Source organism: Eubalaena glacialis, chromosome 4 (genome assembly GCF_028564815.1).
Source record: "Eubalaena glacialis isolate mEubGla1 chromosome 4, mEubGla1.1.hap2.+ XY, whole genome shotgun sequence".
Classification (NCBI taxonomy): domain Eukaryota; kingdom Metazoa; phylum Chordata; class Mammalia; order Artiodactyla; family Balaenidae; genus Eubalaena; species Eubalaena glacialis.
The window spans coordinates 134,218,428-134,242,673 of record NC_083719.1 but is presented as its reverse complement, the minus strand read 5'-3'; the positions used below and the strand labels follow the sequence as shown (position 1 = coordinate 134,242,673).

General features: G+C 49.5%; 2 protein-coding genes across 2 annotated transcripts in view; one reads left to right on the top strand and one right to left on the bottom strand.

The window, feature by feature from the left end:
* The window catches only part of ADAM19 (ADAM metallopeptidase domain 19), an 84,056-nt gene extending 81,982 nt beyond the window's left edge, over window positions 1–2,074 (top strand). The window contains exons 23-24 of the mRNA XM_061188993.1: window positions 1,064–1,216; window positions 2,021–2,074. Coding sequence (XP_061044976.1) covers window positions 1,064–1,216; window positions 2,021–2,074 — 207 coding nt within the window. The remainder of the gene's footprint in view (window positions 1–1,063; window positions 1,217–2,020) is intronic.
* Window positions 2,075–7,699: 5,625 nt separating this feature from the next.
* NIPAL4 (NIPA like domain containing 4) lies at window positions 7,700–22,717 on the bottom strand. The gene is given in 8 exon segments (XM_061188992.1): window positions 7,700–8,711; window positions 9,684–9,844; window positions 12,076–12,166; window positions 16,636–16,875; window positions 20,063–20,174; window positions 20,176–20,283; window positions 20,370–20,484; window positions 22,638–22,717. Coding segments are annotated over 8 exon segments (1,539 nt in total). The 3' UTR covers window positions 7,700–8,079.
* Between the last annotated feature and the right edge of the window lie 1,529 nt (window positions 22,718–24,246).

Here is a 24,246-nt window from a genome sequence, read left to right as displayed (position 1 = left end):
GATTTTTTTTCTATTTTTTAAAAATCTCTATTTTATTTACTTCCTCTCTGATCTTCCTTTGGCTGACTTTAGGTTTTGTTTGTTCTGCTTTTTCTAATTCTTTCAGGTGGTAGGTTAGGTTGTTTGAGATTTTTCTTGTTTTTTGAGGAAGGCCTATATCGCTATGAACTTCTCTTAGGCTGCTTTTGCTGCATCCCATTGATTGTGTATGGTTGTGTTTGGGGGTGTTATAATTTTAAATAAGGTCATCAGGGAAGGCCTTATTGAGAGGGGGGCAAAACATGAAGGTAATGTAAAAGCACAAAGGTAAGATTGTGCCACCCAGAGACAAACAATATGGAAAATATGATTTCTTCTTTTTACAATTTTTATTTTTATTTGCACAAGTAATACACATATATGCTTTTGTTAAAAAAAACTGAATGTTCACTTGGACGACCCCTCTCCCTATGCACAGCCCACTCTGAACCTCTGACTTCTGTTATCAATTTGGTCTTCATCCTTCCTGACTTTCCTCTGTACCTTTGCATTTACATTGGTGGGGGGTAGCGGGGTGACTTATTTTCTCTAAACTATCCTGTATAGCTTGTACTTCAGCTTGCCATGACTCTTGACCATCTTTCCACCTCAGCACTTATCAACCAACTTCATTCTTTTGAAATGCTGCATCATATATCACTGTATAGTTTTAGTAATTTGTCTGTTGATGGAAATTTTAGTTATTTATAGTTTCTTTTAGCTGTCACAAACAGTGCTGCAAGGAACATCCTTGCAATTTCATTTTTGTGAACCTGTGCAAATAGTTCTCAGAGGGAATGGAATTATGTATTAGGTCAGAGAACGATCATTTCTAATCTTAATAGATACTGCTAACTTGCTCTCCAAAAAGGCTTTTTCCTGAGCATGTAAACATGTATGCACACAATTTATTTTTAAATGGGACTATTCTTTTTAAATAGTATATCCCTTTTCTCATCTGCTTTTGACCTGTAAAATATTGAGAACATTTTCTTTTGACCAGGCCCCTCTGGCCTTTGAGTGAGGCTTGTGGCTTTCTCCCCAGGATTTCTCCAGGCCTCGGCCGCCCCAGAAGGCACTCCCGGCTAACCCGGTGCCAGGCCGCAAGAGTCTCCCCAGGCCAGGTGCCGTCTCCATCCTGTGGCCCCCTGCCTCTAGACCTCAGCAGACCCGGCCCCTGGCAGCGCCTGCCCCAAAGGTGAGTCTTCAGAAACACTCGAGGTAGAAGCTGGGGCAGAGGGATCCAGGGGGCAAAAATAGAGTTGAGAAAACAGACCAGTTCATGCTTCTTGATGTAGGGCTGAACTTCCAGAACAAAAGCAAAGGACAAAAGCTTAGCATTTCTTGGTGCCTGCATGACTGTCCCTTAAATTGGTGATAGGGGTTTTTTGGTTTCATGTGAAAGGTGACGTTTAGGAGGCTGAGCTGTGGTAGCTTCAAACCTGGGTCTGCAACTGATGAGCTGAGCTGAGCTGAGCTGAGCTGAGTGGCCCTGAGCAAATCACTCTCTTGAGTCTCCGTTTCCTTATCTAGAAAGAGGTTTTAGGAAGCAGCAATAGCCAACCCCATCGGGTTACTGTGAAGGTCAAGGCAGTTAATTTACATTAACCGCTGGCCTATGGTAGGCTGTGCACAAACGGCCCCTCTTAATACATCTTCCCTGGGGCTGATGTATTCTTAGTCCTGGGAGTTGGGGCAGAGGGGAGCAGGTGAGGAAGCTGGCTCACTGCCCTGTGTTCCTACGAGACCCTGGGAACTCTGCAGACTGAGCGGGGAGGGAGGAGGGGGATGGCCTGTCAGCTGGGGGTTGGGGGCCGCCACCATGCCTCTCACTGCAGAGTTGATGGTCTGGACGAGCAGACATGTGGACAGACTTCTGCGGAAGCCCTTCTTCTCAGTTGACAGTCTGCCACTCCTGCCCACATGTCACAAGCAAGAGGACAGCTCCCCACTGATCCCACGGAGCTGATGTCTCTCTCCCTCTGTCTCTTTTTTCCCGCAGTTTCCTGAATACAGGTCACACAGGGCTGTGGGGATGGCTAGCTCGAAAATCTAGACCCGTCTAAAGGGGCTTCTCCCTTTCTGTGAGGACACAGAGGAGCCGTGGCCACGGAATCTGGAGGAAGCATGCCTGGCCGCCTCTGAGCTCCTCCTGCCCCGCTCCCCTCCTCCTGGAACCACTGCATCTCTGAAAAATCTCCTCCTTGACTCAGTGCCTCCTTGGCTTCCTCAGAGGCCCAGAGTGCCTACTGTCAACGGCATCCAAGTGTTATTTTGTGCAATATTCAGCCCCAGGTAGGGAGGGGAGAGCGGAAGAGGTTGAATGGCTGCTTGTCCCCCATCCGCCCTTCAGCTGGCCCCTCGCCCCAGAGGTGCCAGTCGAGCTGGTGCAGGCTGTCTGAGCTGGCGAGCCCAGCTGGGAAAAGTCTGTTTAGCCCTTGAGGCCAGGACTCAGCTTGGAAAAGCCATCCATCCACATCCTATGGAGGAGGGTACGCATGAGAGCTTTCCTTTGCTTCCATCTTCCTCAGAGGTCCCAGGCTGGACAGAGGCTGGGCACTTACTGTCCCTTTTAGCTTTACTGATCGGGAGGGGTCACTCCAGCCAGGGCTTGGTTGAGGTCACAGCTCCTGGCTCCGTGGCCATATGTGAACACGTCAAGTTCCCTCCTCACGCCGCCCCCCTCCCCCCACCAAAGCCCCCGCATCCCCTTACTCCCAAGGGTCACTCTGACTCAGACAGGTACTATTTGTAGGCAGTGTAGACAGCAGGGGGAGCACAGCCCGGGCCCCCTCTGAGCCGTCAAGCCAAAGGTTTCGACTCCGCTCGCCATTGTTCTTGCTTGCTCCTTGTTTTCTCTTCTGCATTTTCCAAGTGCCTCACGCTTTTGATTTCTCCTTCCCCGCTGGGACCCGCCTAATGTGTGGTGCTGTGGAGAGTGAATCCCTGGCAGTCCCGACTTCCTGGGACTTGGTGCTGTGACCTGCAAGTCAGGGTCCTGCCTGCGGGTTGGCCACGGGATCTCCTATGTTGGCTCTCAAGAGTGTTGACCGGGGTAGACTCGGGCCATGGCTGTGGGGTCGTAGCTTTACTTTCCATGGTGTGTGGTGACCTCAGCAGAGTGTGGGTCTTCCTTTTACTCCCTGACCTGAATCTGAGTAAGGTCCTCAGGGATAGTGGTGGGTGCAGGGAGGAGAGCGGACATCCTGGGAGCCCCAGCCTGTCCCAAGACCTGGTCACTGGCTTGAGGCAGGACTGTTGTCTTTTGAGCAGAGAGCAGACCTGTCTCTAGAGATCCCTAGAGAAGCAGCAGCCAGCGGCCTTGACGGAACAGAGTCTGCGCCGGGACCAGCCAGACATTTTCTTATCCTCTTCCTTGTGTTCTTTCCTCTGGTCCTGTCCTCCCCGCAGCAGGGAATGGGGGCTGTGCGGTGCTCTGCTAGCTGGGAGGATTTTCAGAGAGCCACCGGAGATGTTCTCTGGGACGGTCTCCCACCCCAGAAAGGTGCTGGGCAGCGTGGGGCCTCCCCGCCTCCTGCAGTGAGCAGATGTTTGCTCTTGAAAACCTCAGTGCAAGGAAGAGGCTTGAGTTTTCACTCCCAACCACTACCCCGGGGCCCCCTTATCGTTCTCTGTATACAATAGGTGCTCACTAGATATTCTTGGGTTTGTAGACAAGTGGGAGATTCAGGCTGTGCACCTGTGGGGGACACTTGGGATAGATTTAGAAAGAGCTCAGGAAAATGAAGTTCTCTTCCCTCAGGTAGTCAGGTAGTTGTGATATTGGTGATGTTCACACCCCTGTCTTGCCGACAAGGGCCCTGGTTGCTCCCCAGAGCCGATGTCCACCATCCCTTGCTGCCTGATGAGGTCAGGGGGCGGCCTTCCATTTAAGCGTGCTACTCGAGACGCCCCAGGCCTCAAGGCTGGGCCCCAGAAAATTAACGGTGAAAACACCTCCCCACCGAAATCACTCTTAAACTCAACCCCCTGCCTCACTGACATTCCTGTGGCATGTCCAGCTTTTCTCCCCAACGTCAGGAGGTTGAAGGCTCTGAAGTGAAAATGCCCCAGCCACTGTGGCTGCATGAGCCTTTTGAACCTGAAATCCACCCTCCCTGGAACCATACCGGAAAGAGACCTGGGTTGTTGCTTTCTTGTTTGTTTCCGTTTTTGTTTTCCATTATTTTAATACCACCTCCATCCCATAAACATTGTACTGTGAACTGGAAAATGGTTGAATTTTCTAAATTTGATAAGACTTTCAGCAGCCGGTTCTATTTACTGTTTGACTCCTGGCTGTGTTCTGGCAGGCCGGGGAGGCTGCCCAGGAGCAAGCCTGGCTGTCATAGCCCGTTTTTCCCCTCCTGCGTCCACGTGCTGCTTTGAGGTGACGAAAACCAATATGGACTTAGGGAAAGAGGCACTTTATTCGCAAGGATTACTGCAAGACTGGGAAAGGGAGTGTTGCGTTAGGGGCAGGGGGCAGTTGCATTAGGAGAATGCTCAGGTGAGCCGAGCGGCTACACGATCTATGAGCATCCCACAGCTCAGAAGGAAGGGGCCTTTTATAGGAAGGAGTGAGCATGGCTGGAAAGAACCACATTCAGGGGCCATCTTTGTGGTCAGCCTTTGGGGGAGGGGCTGTATGCTGGCTCTGGCCAAGGGTGAGTGCATGCTCAGGGTCTGGTGGGGAGGAGAGGAGCCTAAAACTGAGGCTTGGTGGAGTGACTTAACCAGCCTTCTGTTCAGATGGAGACTATGTAAATCTTTTCAGAAGCTAACTTAGCCTCCTGCCAGTTTTTCAACCCTAGGTGTGTTTTCCTTAAGAGCCTAGGAGGCATCTCTGAAATGTAAACCTCAAGGGACCTCAAGGGGGATTGCACCCTCTCTCCCTGTCTCAGTGGGAGTTTTAGCCCAGGCACCGGGCTCCAGTGGTAACTGCTGGCTTGCAGTGGGTTCTTTTTAGCCTTATTGACTTCTCCCTATAAAAGAAAAGCTCCTTTCTGCCCCAGCTCTGAGAGGCTCGCAGATCTTAGTGTCTCACTGTAGACCTTATAGTACCGTCGTAGCCCCATCCCCCTGTGGCCCTGGCCCCTCGCCATCTCTTGCAATAATCCTTTTGAAAGCCTCCCCTTACCTATGTCAGAATTTGTTCTTATTTGGCTGAGGGTATGGAAGACTTGCGCGTTTCAAATTGGGAACCAGTTCTAAAGTCAGTGATCGTGTTAAATGTGTATGTAACAGCTCTGCTGGACACCCAAGAAAGTCAAGAGTATGCCAACTGGAAAGGTGCTCCACCCATCCTTAGGGAACCATGCAAAGGAGAGGTTCTGCAGAGTCCAAGCCAAGTGCCCCCAAAGTCACCCTTCCATGCATCCTCTCTCACCACCCACTGTGTGTATGTACGTATGTGTCTGGGATCCAGGGCAATGTGAATTTTCTTTTTATTTGGGAGATTGTTCACAGAAAACAGATCCTCTTTTCTCTCGTCCACCTATTAATTGTTTACAATATTTGTATATCTATGCAAAATACTTGAATGGGCTGTGGTGCCTTTTTTCCTTGTTTGTATTTAATTAAATTGTCATTTGAAATGTTGTCTGGTTTGGCAACTCTTTTTTGTTTGCTTTTTTTAATGTTGCACTGGCCAGCCTGGATAGGATCCATCACCGAGGACTCCTCAGAAGAGTTCCTACAGAGACCGTCTGTCCAGCCTGTGAGGCCGCCATGGAAGACCTTGAGCCATAGAAAAGCCCTGGGTTTTCCCATGACCAGTCGAGGGAGCTGTTTGTCTTTGCACCTGGACACAGGCCAGTCTAGTTTTAATAGGTCTGGGGTCACTCAAGGCATGAATGATATAGCTCTACCTTGAGGATTTGCGAGAGCTTAAAAGTATTCACGTGAAGCTCTTAGCACTGTGGTTGGCTTCTCGTAAGGGCTCAGGCATAAACAAGGGATGGGTGTCTTCCGCTGACGCTATTCCCCAAACAAACAGCCTTTCCCTCTCTAGTGAAGGCGTGGCTGTAGAAGGCACTGGAGGGATTTCCTTGGCAGCCAGAACTCTCCAGAGACTGGGGACTGGCCCCCCGGCACTTAAAGGAACCAGTTTAATTGTTCCGTGTCCAAGGAAAGCCAAGATGTAAGTATCAAGTAAACACACTCAGAGGTCTTTATTCCTGACCCTGCGGACCACGCTCTCAGGGCCTTCAGATTACAGTCATTCTCAAGATCCAACATGTTGCATTGATTTTAGTTACAGGGAAATCCACATTCATTAAAAACTGTGGTTTGAGGCTGGCAGTGCAGGAAGCCAGTCTGTTCCTTGGAGCTCCAAGGCCAGCAACAGTTTGGCCTGGGCTTGGCTATGCTTAGGGCACAGGACGTAAACACAGGCACGGGTGTGGAGTTACACAGGGGAGGCTCTGCACCAGCTCGGGGGCTGAGGGCCAGGTCTTTCTTCCTTCTTTACAGATATACTGGCTCCCTTACCTCCCTGTCAATGGTCCTAGTATCAACTCTCACATTCTTGCCGCTGGAGAGAAGACAGGAAGGGAGGGGAATATTAATTATATCTCTCTCCAGCTGCTCTTGTTTTTTTGACTGCCTCTGGTCAAATGTGAGGGGACCAAAGGCAGTCCCCAAAGCAGGTGGTGGTGGAGCAGTCGTGACACACTGCTTCCCAGTGTGGGCAGCTCGTCAGTGGAGCTGGGGACTTGGTGGCGATCTGGTCAACAGGCAGAATGCACCCCGTGCCGACCTTACACCCCCGACTTGGTCACTGAAGTTCAAAGCTGATCCCACTGGCCAAGCCTCTAAGGCTTCAGCCCAGAAGTTACTCAGAGGGGACTTCCCTGGTGGTCCAGTGGTTCAGACTCTGCACTTCCACTTCAGGGGGTGCGGGTTCCATCCCTGGTCAGGGAACTAAGATCCCACATGCCGCGCAATGTGTCCAAAAAAAAACAACAACAACAACAAAAAAAAACAGGTTACCCAGGGCCTTTTCCACCTGGGTTCTTGGTTCGCCACCAGAGTAAACACCAAAGTTAGCCCCTGGTTTCCAGAGAGCCTGTGTCTGCTTTCCTGACTGCTCTGCACTCTTCTCCCCATCTCCCCTAATCATATTTTGGTTTACTCCTTGAGGAAAAGGAAAGTGCATCCTGCTCGACAACCAGGCTACTTTAAAGAGCAGTGCAATCGCTGTTCTCTTTGGAGAGTGAGGCAAAATGAAACACTGGGCTTGGCCGGCAGAGCTTGGCTGGGAAGCACCTTTTGTTGTTGTTGTGTTGTTTTGAGTTCTTAGATAACTGCCTGAATGTCTCCATGACTGACTCCTTAGGATGTATGTAGAGAGGGAGGGGTGGGGAAGGGGTGGGGTGGATGGAAACAGATGCTGACCTCCAGGCTGGCTGCTCCGGGAATGGGGCTGGTGGAAGTGTTTCCCTGAGACGTCAGGTGGCTTTCACAGTAAGCAGGTCAGCTGAGGTCTTGCCTCTGTCTCCGAAGTTGAGGTGGCAAATGCAACAAGACATTTTACAATAATTGTGTGTCTGTTGGTTCTGGATGGGAGGCGTGGCGAGTTGCTCTCTGGGCCTCGGAGGGCCAGCTGCACTTCAGTCTTGGGCTCAGGAACGGTGAGTCGGGCTCAGGAATGGTGAATCAGTCTCAGGAGGAGAATCAGTGCGAGGAATTTCCTGATGACCAACATTTCAGGGAAGTTCTTGGCTTGTGCTACATTCAACAGATCAAATCCTATCTTCTTCCCAACAATACAGAGATGGCACCGAGGAAACAAGTAGGACGGGAGGTCCAGGGGACCTGCTGGCACCAATGTGAAGTAGGGTATTTGGTCACTGAGGCTGTGTTTCCAGGAGGTTCTGCCGCCACTGCTCATTGGGTAGGGATTTTTCTCCCGGAAACAGCAGTGAGGTATAAATGAACGTCTCAAGAAAAGAGAGCCCACTGGTAAGAGGAGTTGTGTTGAAAATAACCAGGTGGCTCTGAAATTGAGCAGTCAGGCTGTACCACAGGGCTCATCCTCTCACTCATGTATCCCAAGCTTTACGAATGGATTATAAATACTTTGGGCTTCTTTTCTGGTGATGATGGGGTGCTGGAGAGTTCTATATTGTCCACAAGAACATTCTTGTCTTCGAGTCTAATAATGCTGGGCTCTGGGGTGGGAGCGGGGGTTGGGTTTTTGTGCATGTGGGGCAGGCTGGTCTGGCTGATGTCCAGGTCTTTGAAAGCGTGAAGCATGAACACACCCAGGATGATGGTGACAAAGCCAGAGAGGGTGCCCACAATGTCCACGGCCGACATGCTGTACCACTCCTTGAAGAGGACGATGGAGGAGGTCACCACCATCAAGGTGAAGAACACGTAGTAGATGGGGAACACCAGGGAGGTATTAAAGATGTCCAGCGCCTTGTTGAGGAAATTGACCTGAGTGCTGAGCGAAAGTGCCAGCACGAGGGACAGGATGTAGGGGAGAGGGTGCCGCACAACTGGCAGCCCCTGGAAGAAGTTCTTAATGGTGATGCCCAGACCCTTGACGGCGGACACGGAGAAGGTCCCGATCACAGAGCAGATGATGATGTAGATGAGGATATTCCTTTGTCCATAACGTGGGGCGATGACGAAGATGAGGATAAGGCAGGACACCAGCAGAAGCACAGCAAACACGATGTACCCTTTGGGGGGATGGAGACAGGTAACCTGACCTGGGAGGATGCCAGCAGCCTCTAGAGCCCCCCACCCATGGCAACGTGTTGTCTCATTAAGAACCTAGGCTTGGGACTTCCCTGGCAGTCCAGTGGTTAGGACTCCGTGCTTCCAACGCAGGGGGCGCTGGTTTGATCCCTGGTCAGGGAACTAAGATCCCACATGCCACCTGGTGTGGCCAAAAAAATTAACAAAAAAAAGAGAACGTGGGCTCTGGAGTCAAACATGGGTCCCAGTTCCAGCAACACAACTTTTTAATAACTTGTACAAATTATTAATTAAACCCCCAAGACCTCAGTTTCCTCTTTGTAAAATAGGATTAATATTAGGACCTTCCTCATAGGAGCTTTTTTGTGGGATTAAATTAATACACGCAACTGACGGAATGCCACCCCTCCCATTTACATGTTTAGTCCTAATCCCTAATGAGATGGTATTTGGAGGTGATGTCTTTGGGAGGTGATTCAGGCATGAGGGTAGAGCCCTCAGGAAGGGAATACTGCCCTTATAAAAGGGACTCCAGAGAGCTCCTTTGCCCTCTACACCAGATGAGGACACAGCAAGAAGCTGGCCATCTATGAACAAAATCTATCGGGCCTTGATGCAGGACTTGATCGTGACCCCCAGAACTGTGAAACATAAATGTCTGTTGTTTATAAGCCACCCAGTCTATGATATTCTGTTAAAACAACCTGAACTAAGACAATGCAAACAAAGCATTTAGAACAGTACCTGGCACATAACAAATACATAATAATAGCATCCATACCTATCAGACTGGGAACCTGTAAGCTAGCCTCAGTACCAGCCCATCAACTTTCCTCCCTGAGCTTGCTTCCTCCTCCTCCACATGGCAGCACCTGAGATGGCCAGAACCTGGTCAGACCTTTAACATGGTTCATGCCCAGTGCTTTCCTGCTCCCTGGGAGCCTGGAGCCTACCTGTGTCTTTCATTTTGGCAGCCATCTCCATGACGGTGGTGATCTTCTCTTCCTCGGGGGCGTGTAGCACCATCACTGTGCTGCCGGCCACACAGACCACACAGCCCAGCTTCCCCAGCAGGTTCAGACTCTCTCCCAGGAAATATGAGGAAAGGACGGCACTGCGTGTGAAAGTGGAGAAAGGGATTACAGCAGCCAGCCCAGTCCCAGCGTCCTGGAGAAAAGTGAGGGCTGAGCAAGGGCTCACTACTCTCACACGTGGAAGCTTTTCTAGACCCCTAGGAAATGTGTGAGATAGAAACTTATTTAGGGGAGGGTTATAGTGTGGGCTGGAGGAATCGACAACACACATGTGAATTTCTTTCATTTTAGAGATGGACAATATCCCCAAAGAGAAGAGTTGGAAGACCCCTTCAAAGCACTCTTGTCTAACTTCCTACCCAATGAGCACATCTTCTCTTAACATTGCAAAAGAAGGCTTTCAGCCTTGGCTTGTATACCTCTGGTGGCAAGCGGCTCCCCCCTTCACAAGGCAAATGAATCCATTGTAGGTTCATTCTATTATTAACCCAAAATATGGTAGTTTCTACTCATCCCATATCTATTCCTTGAGCCATACAAAACAAATCCATTCCTTCTTCCATTTGTGTATGCCAATATAAACAACCACAGTGACACTTGGGCACACTTTACATACTAGATATTGTGCTAAGAACTTCCCATTTATTATCTCACTAACATCTTGCAACTCTGAGAAGTAAAATATACTTATGTCCATTTTATAGATGAGAAAACTGAGTCCCATAGAAGCTTAAATGATGGCAAGATCATACAACTGGTAAGAGACGAGCCAGGATTTGAACTCAAGTTCTGTCTAATTATAAAGCCTATGGTTTTCCCTCTACACCTCACTGAGAAGAATTCTTCTGACTTCCTTGAGTCTTTTCTGGACAAAACACCTCCAGTTCCTTGCTGTTCCTTGGTGATGTGACTTTCATTCCCGTCACGTCCTCCAAATGAGCCAGCAAAGGTGAAGGAAGAAGGGTGGTGAGACAAGACAGGTATAATCGCTGGGGCATGCTTCTGTTTCTTTAAAAAGGTGGCATTAGTTTAGGGCAAAATCTGTTGGCTGACCTAAGGTAACCCAATGAGCCTCATGAGTCCTGCTTACAGGTATCAGGAAAGAGGGGACTGATGTCTAACTTCCTTTGAATGTCTCCCATCTCTCCTCTAAAGCTCCCAAAAACACTTTACCCACAATGCCTGTTCACCAGCACCCGGTAGCACTAGCAAAGGCAGAGGTCACACAGTGGAGGATCCCTGCTGCTCCCAACTTCCTGGGATGGGAATCTGTAAACTAATCAGATACGCAGTACTGGTATCACAGCTACATCAGCCAACCATGCCATGTGAGTCATGGCTCTATCTGGTTTTGGACTGCATAAATGCTGCAAAATTGTCATCAAGCTGGTAAAACAAAACAGGAAGTTACGGGTACTGGGTGCGGTGGGCTGGGGACTTACCGGGGCTATAAGGTTAGGGTGACAATCAGAGCCAGCTTCAAATGGGGCTCAGGACCCCCACAGAGGAACTGTGTTTGTAGCTCAGGAGGAACGGGGCAATGGGAAGCACACACATTTAATATCAGCTATCTTTAATACCATCAAACATTTTCCAGGCAATGGGGCCTAGTGGTTAAGCACCCAGACTCTGAAATTAGACTGCCTGGGAGGGAATCCTGGCCCAGCCTCCTGGGACCTGGGTGACCTTGGCCAAGATGCTTAACCTCTCTTGGCCTCAGGTCTCCCCTCCTTTCTAATTAGTAGGGATGCTGTGAGGATTAAATGAGTGAATACGTTTAGAACATTTAGCACAGAGTAAACCCTCCATATATGTTAGCTGTGGTTATTCTTCAGTGCCAGTTCTGTACTATGCACTTTCTGTGCATCTCATTTAGTCCTTAAATCAATGCCTTCATGCAGGTATTATGAACATCCCCACTTAGCAGATGGGAAATTGAGGCTTAGAGTAGTTCAGTGACCTGCCATGTAACTACAAAGTGGCAGAGATAAGGTTAGAACCCAGGGAGGGTTAATCTAGGGCTTGTACTTTCAACTTGTATGCTTCTCCTATTGGGGCACCAAAACACTGACATGAGACATTCAGCCTGGTGGCAGGGGAAGCCCTTCCACCTGGTTTGGGCTTGGCCTGCCCCTTCACTGCCCAGGCAGCAAACAATCCAAGGGTGTGGAGCTCTGAACAGCACACTGCCTCTTTCTGGAAGCTGGGACTGACCCAGGTCCTTGATTGCAAGTAGCAATTGACCCCATGTGCAGTTCCGGACATCAACAAACTGAAAATAGGAAGAGACAGCAAGAGAGGTGACAACAACCTTATGAGGATACTCAGCGCTCCCAGTGGTGTGACGACTGTCGCAGGAGCAAACGCATAGGCCCCAAAGTTGGCAACTTCTCCGGCAGCCACTAGGAAATTAAGGGGGAACAGAGGTCACAGTGGCTCTGATGTGCCGTCTCCAGCCCAAATGAATCTGGGTGGAGACGGCTTCATTCTGTGTTCAACCGTTCACAGAATCCCAGACCAGCATTCCTTAAAATGCCAATCCTTATGCTCTCTCCCTGCAGAATCTGATCTGAAGGTCAGGCCCAGATGATCCTGACCAAATCCTCCCATGTTAAAGATAGGGAGGTGGCCTAGAGTCCAGGGTCACATGGTGCCTTCTGGTTCTTGAGGTCCCTTGGCTTCTAGCCTAGGCACAGTTAAGTGTATCTCAGGGACTGCCAATGATTGGTCTGTATCTTTAAGGTAAGCTCTAGAAAGTGTTAATTATCAAATAAAGAAACAGCTACAGTTATTGATTCTCCAGGTACCAAATGGTCCACGAAGCCGTCTTTCCCAGGGGAGTTATGGATAGTCTAGATTGACAGGCAGGTGGTTACAAAGTCAGACATTCCCAAAGGGCCTACTTCTCCCCATATGAGTTTCCAGTTTGCAGACTCCTGCAAGTGCCTCTTCTGTCTCCCTGCTCGTAGGGAATGACCTGGGTCTGCCCTTTGAAAGCAGATGATGAATGTGATAACTCTGGCTAAGACAGGGATCAAAACCTGACTTAGGGCATTACAAATAGAAAGCTGGCTAATTTTCCACCCCAAAGAATTAGGGATTGAAAGCCAGAGAGGGTGGGTGGAAAGGAATGTGTGAATGTGAAAATGTGGGCAAACCTTAGGTGGCAGACCAGCCATGTTCTAAGTGAGCCAACAATTGCCTGTGGAATGGGGTCGCTGACTTAGGAGTCCCAGGCTGTGCCCTGCAGGAGTCCAGGAGACTCCAGCGGGCCGTCATAGCTCCCTGAATTTCAAGGGAAGTTGAGAAATTACACCTTTATCACTACCAGCTCTGTACAAAGCTCTCTGGGGACAGATGCTTTATGGATGAAAGACTGACTTTGGATGGAGAAAGTGACCTGAGATGCAGGTAAAATGTTCTACCTGCAAAGACTGTTTAGATTCTCCCCCTAGAAATCTGGGCCTTGGATTCATATTTTGCACAATAGAGACAGAAATGCCCCATCCACCCCTCCTTTCATCTCTGCCTCTGTCATCAATAGGGCACTGTCCTCAGTAGCAAAGAACCCACTTACTGGTGAGAAATCCAGCCCACCACATTGCATCCTTCAGGTAGCCGTAGCCTCCGTCCACTGTAGAAAGGAATGGGCATGAAGTTAGAGGTTGGCCATACTTTCTCAGGACCTTTCCTTCCCTACCTTCACTCACCAGTCTCTAAGCGTTCAGTATATGTCAGCTGTGGTGAGTCCTCCAGGCTTGCTTCTGGGCCCTGCCCTGGGTGAGTTCATCCCTTCCAAAGTTTTAAATTCCATCTAGATACCCTATTTCATATATGCACCCTGATCCTTTCTTCTTAGCCCTGATGTATATCCAGTTGCTTACTTGACAACTCTTGGGTCTCGCACAGGCATCTCAAACTCTGTGCTAAATGGAACTCTTGATTTTTAAATGCTCCCCACCCACCAAATGAAGCTCAGTAAGCGGCACCTCCGTGTGCATAGTTGCTTAAGCCAGAAACCAAGGAATCACACCTGACCCTCCCACTACTCCACCTTCTGCATCCATTTCATCCTGCTGATTCTGTCTCCAAAATGCATTTCACGTGTGTCCACTCCACTGCCACCACCCAACTCCCAGGCACTATCACCTCTGGTCTGGGTTGAGGCAACCGCCTCCTAGGACTCCTCTGGTTCTTCTCTTGTCCCTTTATAATCCATTCCTTTCATAGTAGCCAGGAGTCTTTTAAGAATTATGTCACTCCTCAGCTTCTAGCTGGCCAGTGGCTTCGAAATGCTCTTAGGATAAAGACCAGAATCCCTAACAAGCCTGTTCATAGTACTGACCCTGCTCACTTCTCCAAAGGCATCTCCCGCCACACTTCCTACTATAGTCTAGCCGCTCAGGCTGTCTCTGAGTTCTTCAAAAATGATGAGCTCTTTTTGGCCTTAAGGCCTTTGCATGTGCTTTTCCGTGTTTGGAATAGTCTTCTTAACAATATTTGCCTTTATCTACACTTACTCTACAGGTCTCTGCTTGAATGTTGCTTCCACTAAAATGCCCTCCCTGGTCCCCTCATCTTTATTGTTTCCTCTTGGGATTCTCTCTCGTCACACTCAGTTCTTCTCCTTAATGACACTTGTCATTTATAATTTGAATTGATCTATTTATTTTCTGAAATTTCCCCCACTAAAATGGAAGCTCCATGTAGCCTAGAATTGTGTCTGCTTTGTTCACATGATGGACTAAGAGCCTGGCACATGGTTAATACTCAGTATTAGCGATGAGGATGAGGATGAAGATGATTAGGGTGGGTTTTAGACAGTTTCGTGAAAAGCCCAAACTTGTATGTTGCTTTTTGTGAATGCCCATTTTTCTAAGATGGTCTTTAACTTTCATCAGGTTCCGCAAGCAGTCAGAATCTCCCATAAAAGTTAAGTGCTCTGAGAGCATTTTACTCTGAGTTGAAATCTCAGAAGATATTGAAAGAGCAGATTGGAGAAAAAATTGATTCCAGGGAAGCTGCCTTTCTGAATGGTCAATGATACTTGCTCTGCTCTCTCCTGAGTGGAAGCAGCTATTTTTCTGGCACTCTGGGAGGTCTCTGGCCTTTCAAACCCTTGTCCAGAAGAGGAGATAGGGCAGCAATGACCACTGATCCTGACTTCATGCCCACACCTCACTGCTCTCCATTTTAGAGCACACCCGGGTCTAGTCCTGGGTATCCAACTGTCTGTCAGGCTCTCCCACTTAGATCACAGTAAAATTAATACTAGTGCTTACTCCATGCTAAGCATCTTTCTAAACATATCTTCACAACAAGATATAGCTGGAACTATTCCTATCCCCATTTTTTCAGATGAGGAAACTGAGGCAGAAAGACTATTTTTCTTGCCCAGGATCATATCACCTGGAATTGAGGAGCTAGAATTGGAACACAAATAGTCTGCTTCCAAAGCTCAGTGTCCCATAGAACATTAAACTGAACACGTCTAAACCTGAACACATCGTCTTCCTGTAAACCTGCCCCTCCTGCTTTCTTTGTCTCAGAAAATAGCACCATCATCTCCCCAGTTGCTCAAAGCAGAGAGCTCTGAGTCACCTTGACTCATTTTTTCATCCTCCCCTTGGGGCCAGGCAACACCAAACCCAAACCCAGTAAGTCAGTCCTACCTTCAAAATCTATCTCTGGACTTCACCACTTGTCTCCATTCCCACTGCAATTTCCTGGCCCAAGTTCTGTTGTTTTTCTCCCCAAATTGGTCTCCCACCCTCCAGTCTTGTCCCCTAATCCACTCTGCACCCAGCAACCAGAGATCTTTTCAAATCGTAAATTGAACTATGTCACTCCCCTGCCTAAAACCTTTGTCACTTACAATTACACTCAAACTCTGGAGCCCAGTTTACAAGACCTTTCATGAGCTGGCCCTCACCCCATCTCTTACCCCTCCATGCTCTAGCCATCCTGAGACAGTTTCAGCTTCTAGTATCACTCATGCTCTCTCACCCCTGGGCCTTTGCACATGCTGTTCTTTCTGCCTGGAATATTACTTCTTTCTCTTCTCCCCTCACCTTGTTATCTCCACATCATGTAGGTCTCAGCTTCTAAATCAACTCTTACAGAAAACCTCCCCTACCCCACAAGCCTGGCTTTACATGCCCCTCCAAAATATTGCCATAGCATTCTGCATTTTCCCCATGATAGCATTTAACATGCTACAGAACAATTGTTTATCGACTTGCCTGTCTCTCCCACTCAACTCAATGCCCCACAAGGGCACCGTGTCCCCAGGTCTAGCACGGCACCTGGCACACAGCAGGTACACAATGAATGATGATTAAATGAACAAATTTTTTAACATAGGATTCCTTTTCTCAACAGTTGTTTCATGGATACACATCTTATTTTTCAAACAAGCAAATCCCTGTGGACAGAGACTCAGTAATTCTTTTGTAGCCTATAAAGGAGCTCAGATTGACAGTACGTGAGGACGCACCAGCGTCTGACATTGTTCTGGGCAAAGGTATTATATTCCCATTTTGTAGGGAAATTGTGACTTGCCTATGATGACACAACTGGTAAGAAATAAAACCAGGACTAGACCTGGGGTTTCTGATTCTTGGCCTTGAGACTTCTCCCTGTCTTCACCCCAATTAACTGATCATGTAGTTCTCAGGAACTACTGGATTATAAAGGAAGGTCTCCTGTTGTTGGTGGATCGACCCCCCAACGGGACTGACAATGAGCCTTTTGTGCCTATCTAGGACAGGTTCTCAAACTGCTACAGTGGACCCCGTGAAGGGAGGTTCACAGGGCTGGCCGAGGGCTCGCCGCCCAGCACCCCATCCACCCCCGCCCCCCAGGAGCCTACCAGCCCGCGTGGCACCAGAGGCCACCAGTCGCTGGAGGCCCTTCTTCTTGAGGATGACGCTGGTGCCGATGAGGAAGCTGGACAGGATGGCCAGCCCCAGGCCGACGTAGAAGCTGTAGTTCTGCCTGAACCTCTCCTGCCAGCTGTTGGAGATGACCCTGCTGGGCACCTCGGGGCTGAGGTCACCGACGATCCGGCACAGGACTTGTTGGGAGGAGCAGTACAGGCTGATCAGGGAACCTAGGGAAGACCACGGTGAGAGTCACGCTGGGGACATTTGCATGCAGGCTAGGGACTTTATCTTCATGAACTCATCAAGTGCTTCCAACCATGTGTCGGATAAGTGCTGTCTTTGATTCCCATTTCATAGATGTGGAAATGGAAGCCATGAGAGGTCAGGAACCTTGCCTAAGAACACAGGCTGTGTGACTCCAGAACTCCAGCACCTCACCACTAAGCCAGACTGATGCCCCCCACATACCACGCAGGGTCCCCGCAGCTCTCAGGCCTCATCGAATCCAACCTCCTGGCCTCCACAGGAATCCCCTCCCAGCCTCTGGGCACATGGGCCTCCAACAGCTCAGGATCACACAGGGATTCTCCCCTCCCAGAGGCCTCTTCACTTATGTATCCCTAACTGCAGCCACAGTGCAGAGTCCTGACAGGTAACAGGAGGGAGTGAGGCTGGAGTCCACAGCCCCTCCTAGGCCTGAAGATCATGAAATACGAGCATCCTTGTTTGTCAGAACCGACCATCCCCAGGCCTTACTTCGAAGACCTCTGGTGCTTGTGGTCAGGGCTGAGGCCTCCTTCAGGCCTCAGAGGGATCGGTGTCCCTGTCACCCCACACAGGATCTGTCTTTAGCTCTCCTTCCAAGTCCTAGAGCCCACGAGAGTTCTATGCCCTTGAGCATAGAACTTAAATCAGTTCTCATGCCCTTGAGCCAGCACACCCTTGCTGGCTCTTCTGGCATAAATACCAAGGACAACAGGACAAACTTGGGCATGAGAGGCAGACCCTCAGTCAGAAGAACTAAGCTGCCCAAGTTCAAGGAAACAGTACAAAGCACAGGCAATAATCCTCTGGTACTCCCAGGGCCCACCACCCTGGGGCTTCTCAGGAGCATCCCTACCATGGAAACGGCAGAGTGGTCATGCCCAGGGTTTTAGCTGAAGAAACTGGGGCCCTGATAAGATTGGTAACCTGCCTAAGGCTACACTGGTGGTAAGTGGTGAAGCCAGAATTGCTTCCCTAGCCCATATAATGCCTAAGTTCATGCTCTCAGTCTCACACTCACACACACACACACACACACACACACACACAGCAGGTGGCAAGGGGGATGGGGTTTCGTTTAGCCTCTTGAAGGTTACCTTAAAACATGAGCTCCCTGCTAACATTTAAAAATCGGGAGATTTCCCATGAAAGTCCAGCTTCAGGGCTGCCTTTGCTTACTCTGCTGGGCACACCGTCCCATAGGCAACAGTTAGCTGTGGCTCAGCAGTGGTTTCACCCCTAGACAGGACGTGCTCTTTGAGATTCCCCTGAGTCCACACCCGGCTCCCTTCAGTCATTTTGTTATGTGCTCGGCCCTTATAAGCATCTGAGTTTGTGACCTTTGGTGGTAGAAGGTCTTTTTCAAACTGTGGGTCACAAAGACCCAGGCTCGTGTGCCAAGGATGTAGGCCTGGGCCAGGCACTTCTCCTCGAACCAAGCTAGATCTCTAGGCCTGCACCAGAAGGGCCCAAAGTCCAAAAGGTCAGGCAGCTTTAGCTTTGGCATATCTAGAGCACAGAGTGGCATTCTGGCGTAATAAAGTGAGGGCACTGTTGACCTTTCTTCCATGGCACAGAAGCATAGAACAGCAGAGCTGGAAGAGCCCTTAGAAGGCATCCTGTCTAACCCTCTTTCTTTTCAACTGGGGAAACTGAGGCCCTGAGATGGGGAAGGATTTGCTTGAGTCTCATAAGAGCCTGGTGGCAGAGCTGGGTCTGGAACCCACCAGGGGACACCCATGTGTCTTTCGCAGTGGGAGACCTCTCTTTCCAACACCTGTGTCACAATCCAGAGAAGATGAGACAAGAAACCATCTGGGTCCCTAATCAAACTTTTTCTGACTGCTCACTCCTGTTCCTCAGTTAGGGCAAGAGTCAAATCCTGGGAGTTCCCTGAGTTCAGGAAAAGAGCCAGAACCTGGGAGGATGTGGGCCAAGGAGGGCGACTCCCAAGAGGAAGGCCAAGCCCATTTCCACTCCCTTCCCCCACCCTCCTGAAGGTTCATCTCCAGCAGGTGGAGCCAAAGGGTGGGCTTGGCTCTTTGGGGGAGGCTTGAGGCATCCAAGGGGCACAGCGCCCTCCATCAAGTCAAGTCCTCCCACAAGGGTAAAAAGAAAAGGAGAGAGGGCTGACGGCCAAAGGAAATCCAGTTCTGAGGAGGGTGCCCATCTTGACAAATGGGTGTGGGGCCAGATGATTCCTGCTCCTCTTCCAGAATATGCTAAGACTGGGGAACATGTTTTTCCCCAGGGGAAGACGAGGCTGAAAACAGATTGCATCATTGTTCAGAAAACCAAGGCCAGCCAACACCCAACAGGCCCGCTTTGAAAGTTTCACTGGAGAAGAGAAGTTAGAAAAACAGGGCTATCCCACAGGCTGCATACCAAGACCAGGTAGGAAAATGGAGAAATACCAAGAAAGGAGATGAGCACAGTACAGGTTTTAGAATCCAAGAGCCCTGGTTCTATATTCCATTTCTCCACTGTATTACCTTGAGCAAGTTAATCAGACTTTTCAGAGCCTCATTTTCCCTACCTCCAGAATGGTGACAGTAAGGTAATAATATATATCTACCTGCCTTCTAGAGTTGTGTTAAGGATTAACTGGGATAATGCAGGTACAGAGCCTAGCCCACTACCCAGGTTCATAATAAGAACTTGAGCATAAAGCCCAGCATCTTTCCTTATCCCTTCCTGGGTTGTTCTTTCCCTCTTTTTCCTAAAAGGTGGATGTGGGTTTGGGGGTGGTGAGTCTCTGCGCCCTCTACCCTGTCTTTGGTAAGCCCCAGGGGGACAGACCTGGGCAGGTACTAAAATCTGAAGCAACTATACATAAAAGACACCCCCCCGCCCCCCGCCCCCCCCACACCTCTTGGTAGACCCGCTCCAATGGATAAATCCCGCCTCTTCCCTCCCATGCACGCCTCCCTTTCTCCCATTCCCCCCTCAGCTACCCAGCTCCAAAGAGGGGGAAAGTCAGCCAGAACCCTGCTCCTTCCCAAGACGGGCCTGAGAACTGGGTGGGGGGCGACGCATGCGGACCCCCTCCCCCGTTTCGGTCCCCCTGGAAGGAGAGGACGCAGAGGAAAGGAGCAGCAGGGAGGGAAGGCGAAGCGCAGAGCGCACGGGGTCCCCGCTGGCCTCACGCACCGTTCTCGCAGCTGGCGTTGCTGGCCCGCAGCTCCATGGGGCGGACGGTGCCCCGGCGCCCCGGCTCCGGAGCAGGTGGCTGAGATTTGTCCCCGCGTGGCCGGCGTGCGAGGAGCAGCCGGGGTCGGACCCGGGGGTGGGGAGAATGACGCGCCCCAGAGGGGGAGGGTCCCCGGGGAGGAGCCGCCCAGCCTCTTGGGCAACTCCTTGGGCCTGGGGCCCTGTGCTCGAGTTGCCCGCGGAGGGGCGCATGCCCTCCGGGGGCGCGGAGGCTGCCTGGCTCCCGGAGAGGGAGTCGCCACCTCGCCCCAGGCAGGAGGCGAGGGGGCGGGTCCCCGGGCGCCGCCTCTCCTCGAGACGCCAGACCGGCACCCAGACAGTTGATGGGCTCCAGGATGGCTGGAGAGGGGGCAATTTTCTGGCTGAGGTAGAAGTGGGAACGTGGGGACTAAAAGGGGGGAACTGCTGCCAGTTGGGGCTCTCTCGGGCCATGGGCATCCAGGACCCTGGGTTTTTTCCTTCCTGCCTGCCTTCCTGGCTTCCTACCTCCCTGCCTTATTTATTCATTTAACGTAGGTCTGATCTGCACTGGGGCACTAATATGCAACAGGCACATAGTAGGTGCTCAATAAAGGTCGATACATATATGTGGAATGAATGGGTGATACAAGCTTGGTAAATTGAATGAAAGAAGGAAATGAAGTAATTGGAGACCAAAATGAATCAAATATATTCCCTGTCCCCCAAGAACCTTATATGTTATTAATAGGGGAAACAAAATGGGATCAACTATCTAGAGACTGGTGTTTTCCAAATCACCATCAAAAAGAAAAATGGTGGTGATGGAAAGTATATTTGTTACTGTGGGTGCTGGTAAAAAAAGTTCGAGAAACACTGAGCTGGACCTTAAAAACACTTGTGTGTTGCTTGCTATAGGCCAGGCACAGCTGTTAGTGCTGAAAAATCCCAGTTCATTTAATCCTCATGACAAACTTACTTGTAGCTTTATGATTTATAGAAAGGAAACTGAGGCACAGAGTGATCTAGTAACTTGCCCCGGGGTCCTAGCTAGGAAGCAGAAGAGCCAAGATGAAATGCATGCTCCCAGCAGCCACACCAAGCCTGGCATTTTAGGCTGAAATAACTTGTGCTCCCAAGTAGTGAGGACTGCCAAGAAAGTAGTGGTGGGTGCTGATAGGTCACTGGCCTTCTGGAGGAAGTAGCTTTTAAAAGTAGTTATTTCCTGAGTCTTCACTCCGGGACAGATACTGTACTAAAGCCTTACAGGCATTATCTCATTTAAGCCTTCTGTGAGGCAGGTGCTAATCTCCATGGTACAGATGAGGGAAAACGGTATTAAAATTTTTTTGATTATGAAGTAATTTTGAATTTACAGAAGAGTTACAAAAATATTTCACAGAGTTCCCATATACCTATCACCAGTTTCCCCTAATAACATTTTGTATAGGAATAGAAAAAGCCATATTTTAAATACTGATAAACTACCCCCGCCCCGTCCCCACAAGGTCCCATAGCCAATAACTGAGGGTGCCAGGCGTAAACAGAGCTGCTATGTCCTCACCCTGTCTCCCAAGCCACCACCCTCCACCCTCTGCTGGTGGCCTTCTAGCTGGGCCTGAAAGGGAGGGTCCTCGCAGCATGTGGCTTCCCTTAACTTGCTGGATGACTTTAAAAAGTCACCTTCTCTCCAGAAGGATCAGTTTCCTTATCTGTCAAATAAGACAGTCCTTCCTGCTCCTTTCTGTGTGTGTGTGTGTGTGTGTGTGTGTGTATCTGTGTCTGTGAACTACCATGGGGTCCATGGCGGGGTGGGTAGGGCAGAGATTAGAAAGGAAAGGGAAGCCACAGGTCTTGCCCACATACCAGATCCAAGTTCATTTATCTTTACCCCTAACACCCAGGCCTGTCCCTAACCTTGGAGGGATGTGGCACCAGAGTTCAAATGGAGGTGAATACTTCCAAGACCAGCATGAGTACTTCCAAGACACAAAGGAGCCAGAAACTGGAGACTGGCCCTACTGGGAAATGATACTTCATTAGAGAAAAATGAATGTATCCATGCCACCTGGGAGGGAGGACTGACAAGGAATTTAGTTTGTCTTTTCTCTTACCTAAGCATTTCTGCTGCTCAGATCCCACTTGTGCTATAAAAGAGTGTCCATCTCTGAGGCTGGCCAAGGTACAACCCTCAAACTCTCACTGCATTCAAACTCCATCGCTTTTGTTCCAAGGACACAGGACGAGAGAGATGGAGTGCTTTGCTTTGGCCTGGGCTTTTTAAGTCACAAGAGAAGATGTTTGGTTATAGTTGCCTTGTGCCAGAGATGGGCCTGGATCTTGGGAGACTTTAATACATTAATTGTGTATGTGTTTGTGATCTGTGGAGCTGCTAAAGTTCAGGGTAGGGGGCAGGGGCCTCCTTGCCCAGGTTAAGGACAATACTGAGTTCACCCTGTGCTTTGAGACAGGGCTTTTCAGAGTTAGGTGGATTTCATGTTTCAGGGCAGTGGGCTGAGGTGGAGGGAACTGGGACCTATTGGAGGGCCTTCTATACCTTCTCTGGGCCTCAGGGTCCCCATTTGTTCTAGGAGGGGGTGGGGCCTCCCCAGGGCTGGCATCGAGCATCCCGAGCATCCCGGGAGTGCAGACATAAAGGGCCCCATTGAACTGCAGGCTCCTCGGCTGCTGTCCTGACAAAGCCCTTTTCTCCCTGAGCCACAAAAGCCCTGTCAGGTAGGTAGCAGGGCCTGCAGCATTGTCTCCCCAGAAAAGAACAACAGGGTTCACTGTCCACACCAGGCTCAGTCTCCCAGGGGAGGGCGGATAGCTTTGGAAGAGTCTACATAGCCAGAGACAGATGGGCTCTGTCCTTAGCCAGCCAGGGACGGGTGAACCAGCCACATCTCATTTGGTCACTTATTCAGGGATGAGCAGGAAAACAAATTGACCAAAACCCAAATTCCTAAAAATCTGGCTTTTAAGTGCATGTCCAAATGTTTTATGTTATAGAGCTGCACTGTCCAATATGGTAGCCACCGGCTCCATGTGGCTACTGAGAACTTGGAAAGTGGCGAATCTGAACTGTGCTGTATGTGTAAAATAGGCACTGTTAACCTTTGGGGCCAGATAATCCTCTGTGGGGGGCTTTCCTGTGCACTGTAGGATGTTTAGCATCATCCCTGGTCTCTGCCCTCTAGATGCCAAGAGTACACACATACCTCTACCTGCCATCCTCTACCCCTCTTGGTTGTGATAACCAAAAACATCCCAGACAATTGCCCGAATCACCCCAGATCAAGAATCATCCAGATTTCAAAACTTAATAAGAAAAAAGCTGTAAAATATCTCATTAAACAATTTTCTAGTATTGATTACATGTTGACATGATTATTTCTTGGATACACTGGGTTAAGTAAAATATATTATTAAAATTAATTTTTTCTACTTCTTTTTACTTTTTATAAAGTGGCTGCTGAACAATTTACAACTATGTATAGACTGTGGCTCACATTCTATTTCTATTGGACAGTGCTCTTACAGAGGAAGAGACTGAGGGCGAGAGAGGGAAGATGACCAGCGGCGGGTCACAGAGCAACAGAGAGGCAGAGTCAGGGTTCCAATCAGGTTTCCAGACTGGTCCTCCAGACCAATGCTACTACTCTCACACACCTTCACAGCTGAAAGGAAATCCCAAAATCAGTGCACTGGGTGTTTCCAGTGTGGTATGGCCAAAAAGCACTGGGGGAGGAATATAGAGTAGAGACATGAGCAATAGGAATGCTATTTATAGAGGGCTTGCTATATATTATATGCATGCTTGTTTAATCTTTGCAACAACCCTGGGAAGCAAAGGTTTATTATTATCCCCTTTTCCAGTCCAGTGAGGACACAGCCTGTTCCGTGAGAAGCCAAGAATCAAATGCAGACACTCTCTTCAATACCACACAAACTACTTAGAGTCCCAAGTCTAGTAACATCCCATGAGCCTTGGGTAGGTCACTTCTCCTGGCATCCTACACCAGGTAAAAGGGCTGGAGAAGATGTAGCTTATGGTCCTTTCCAGTCCTGGAGAGCTGGTCTTCTGGGCAGGGAGGGGAAGGACAGAGGGCTGTCTCCTCCTTCAAGCCGACCTGGAATCATGGGAATCTAGACGGTCGGTGTGC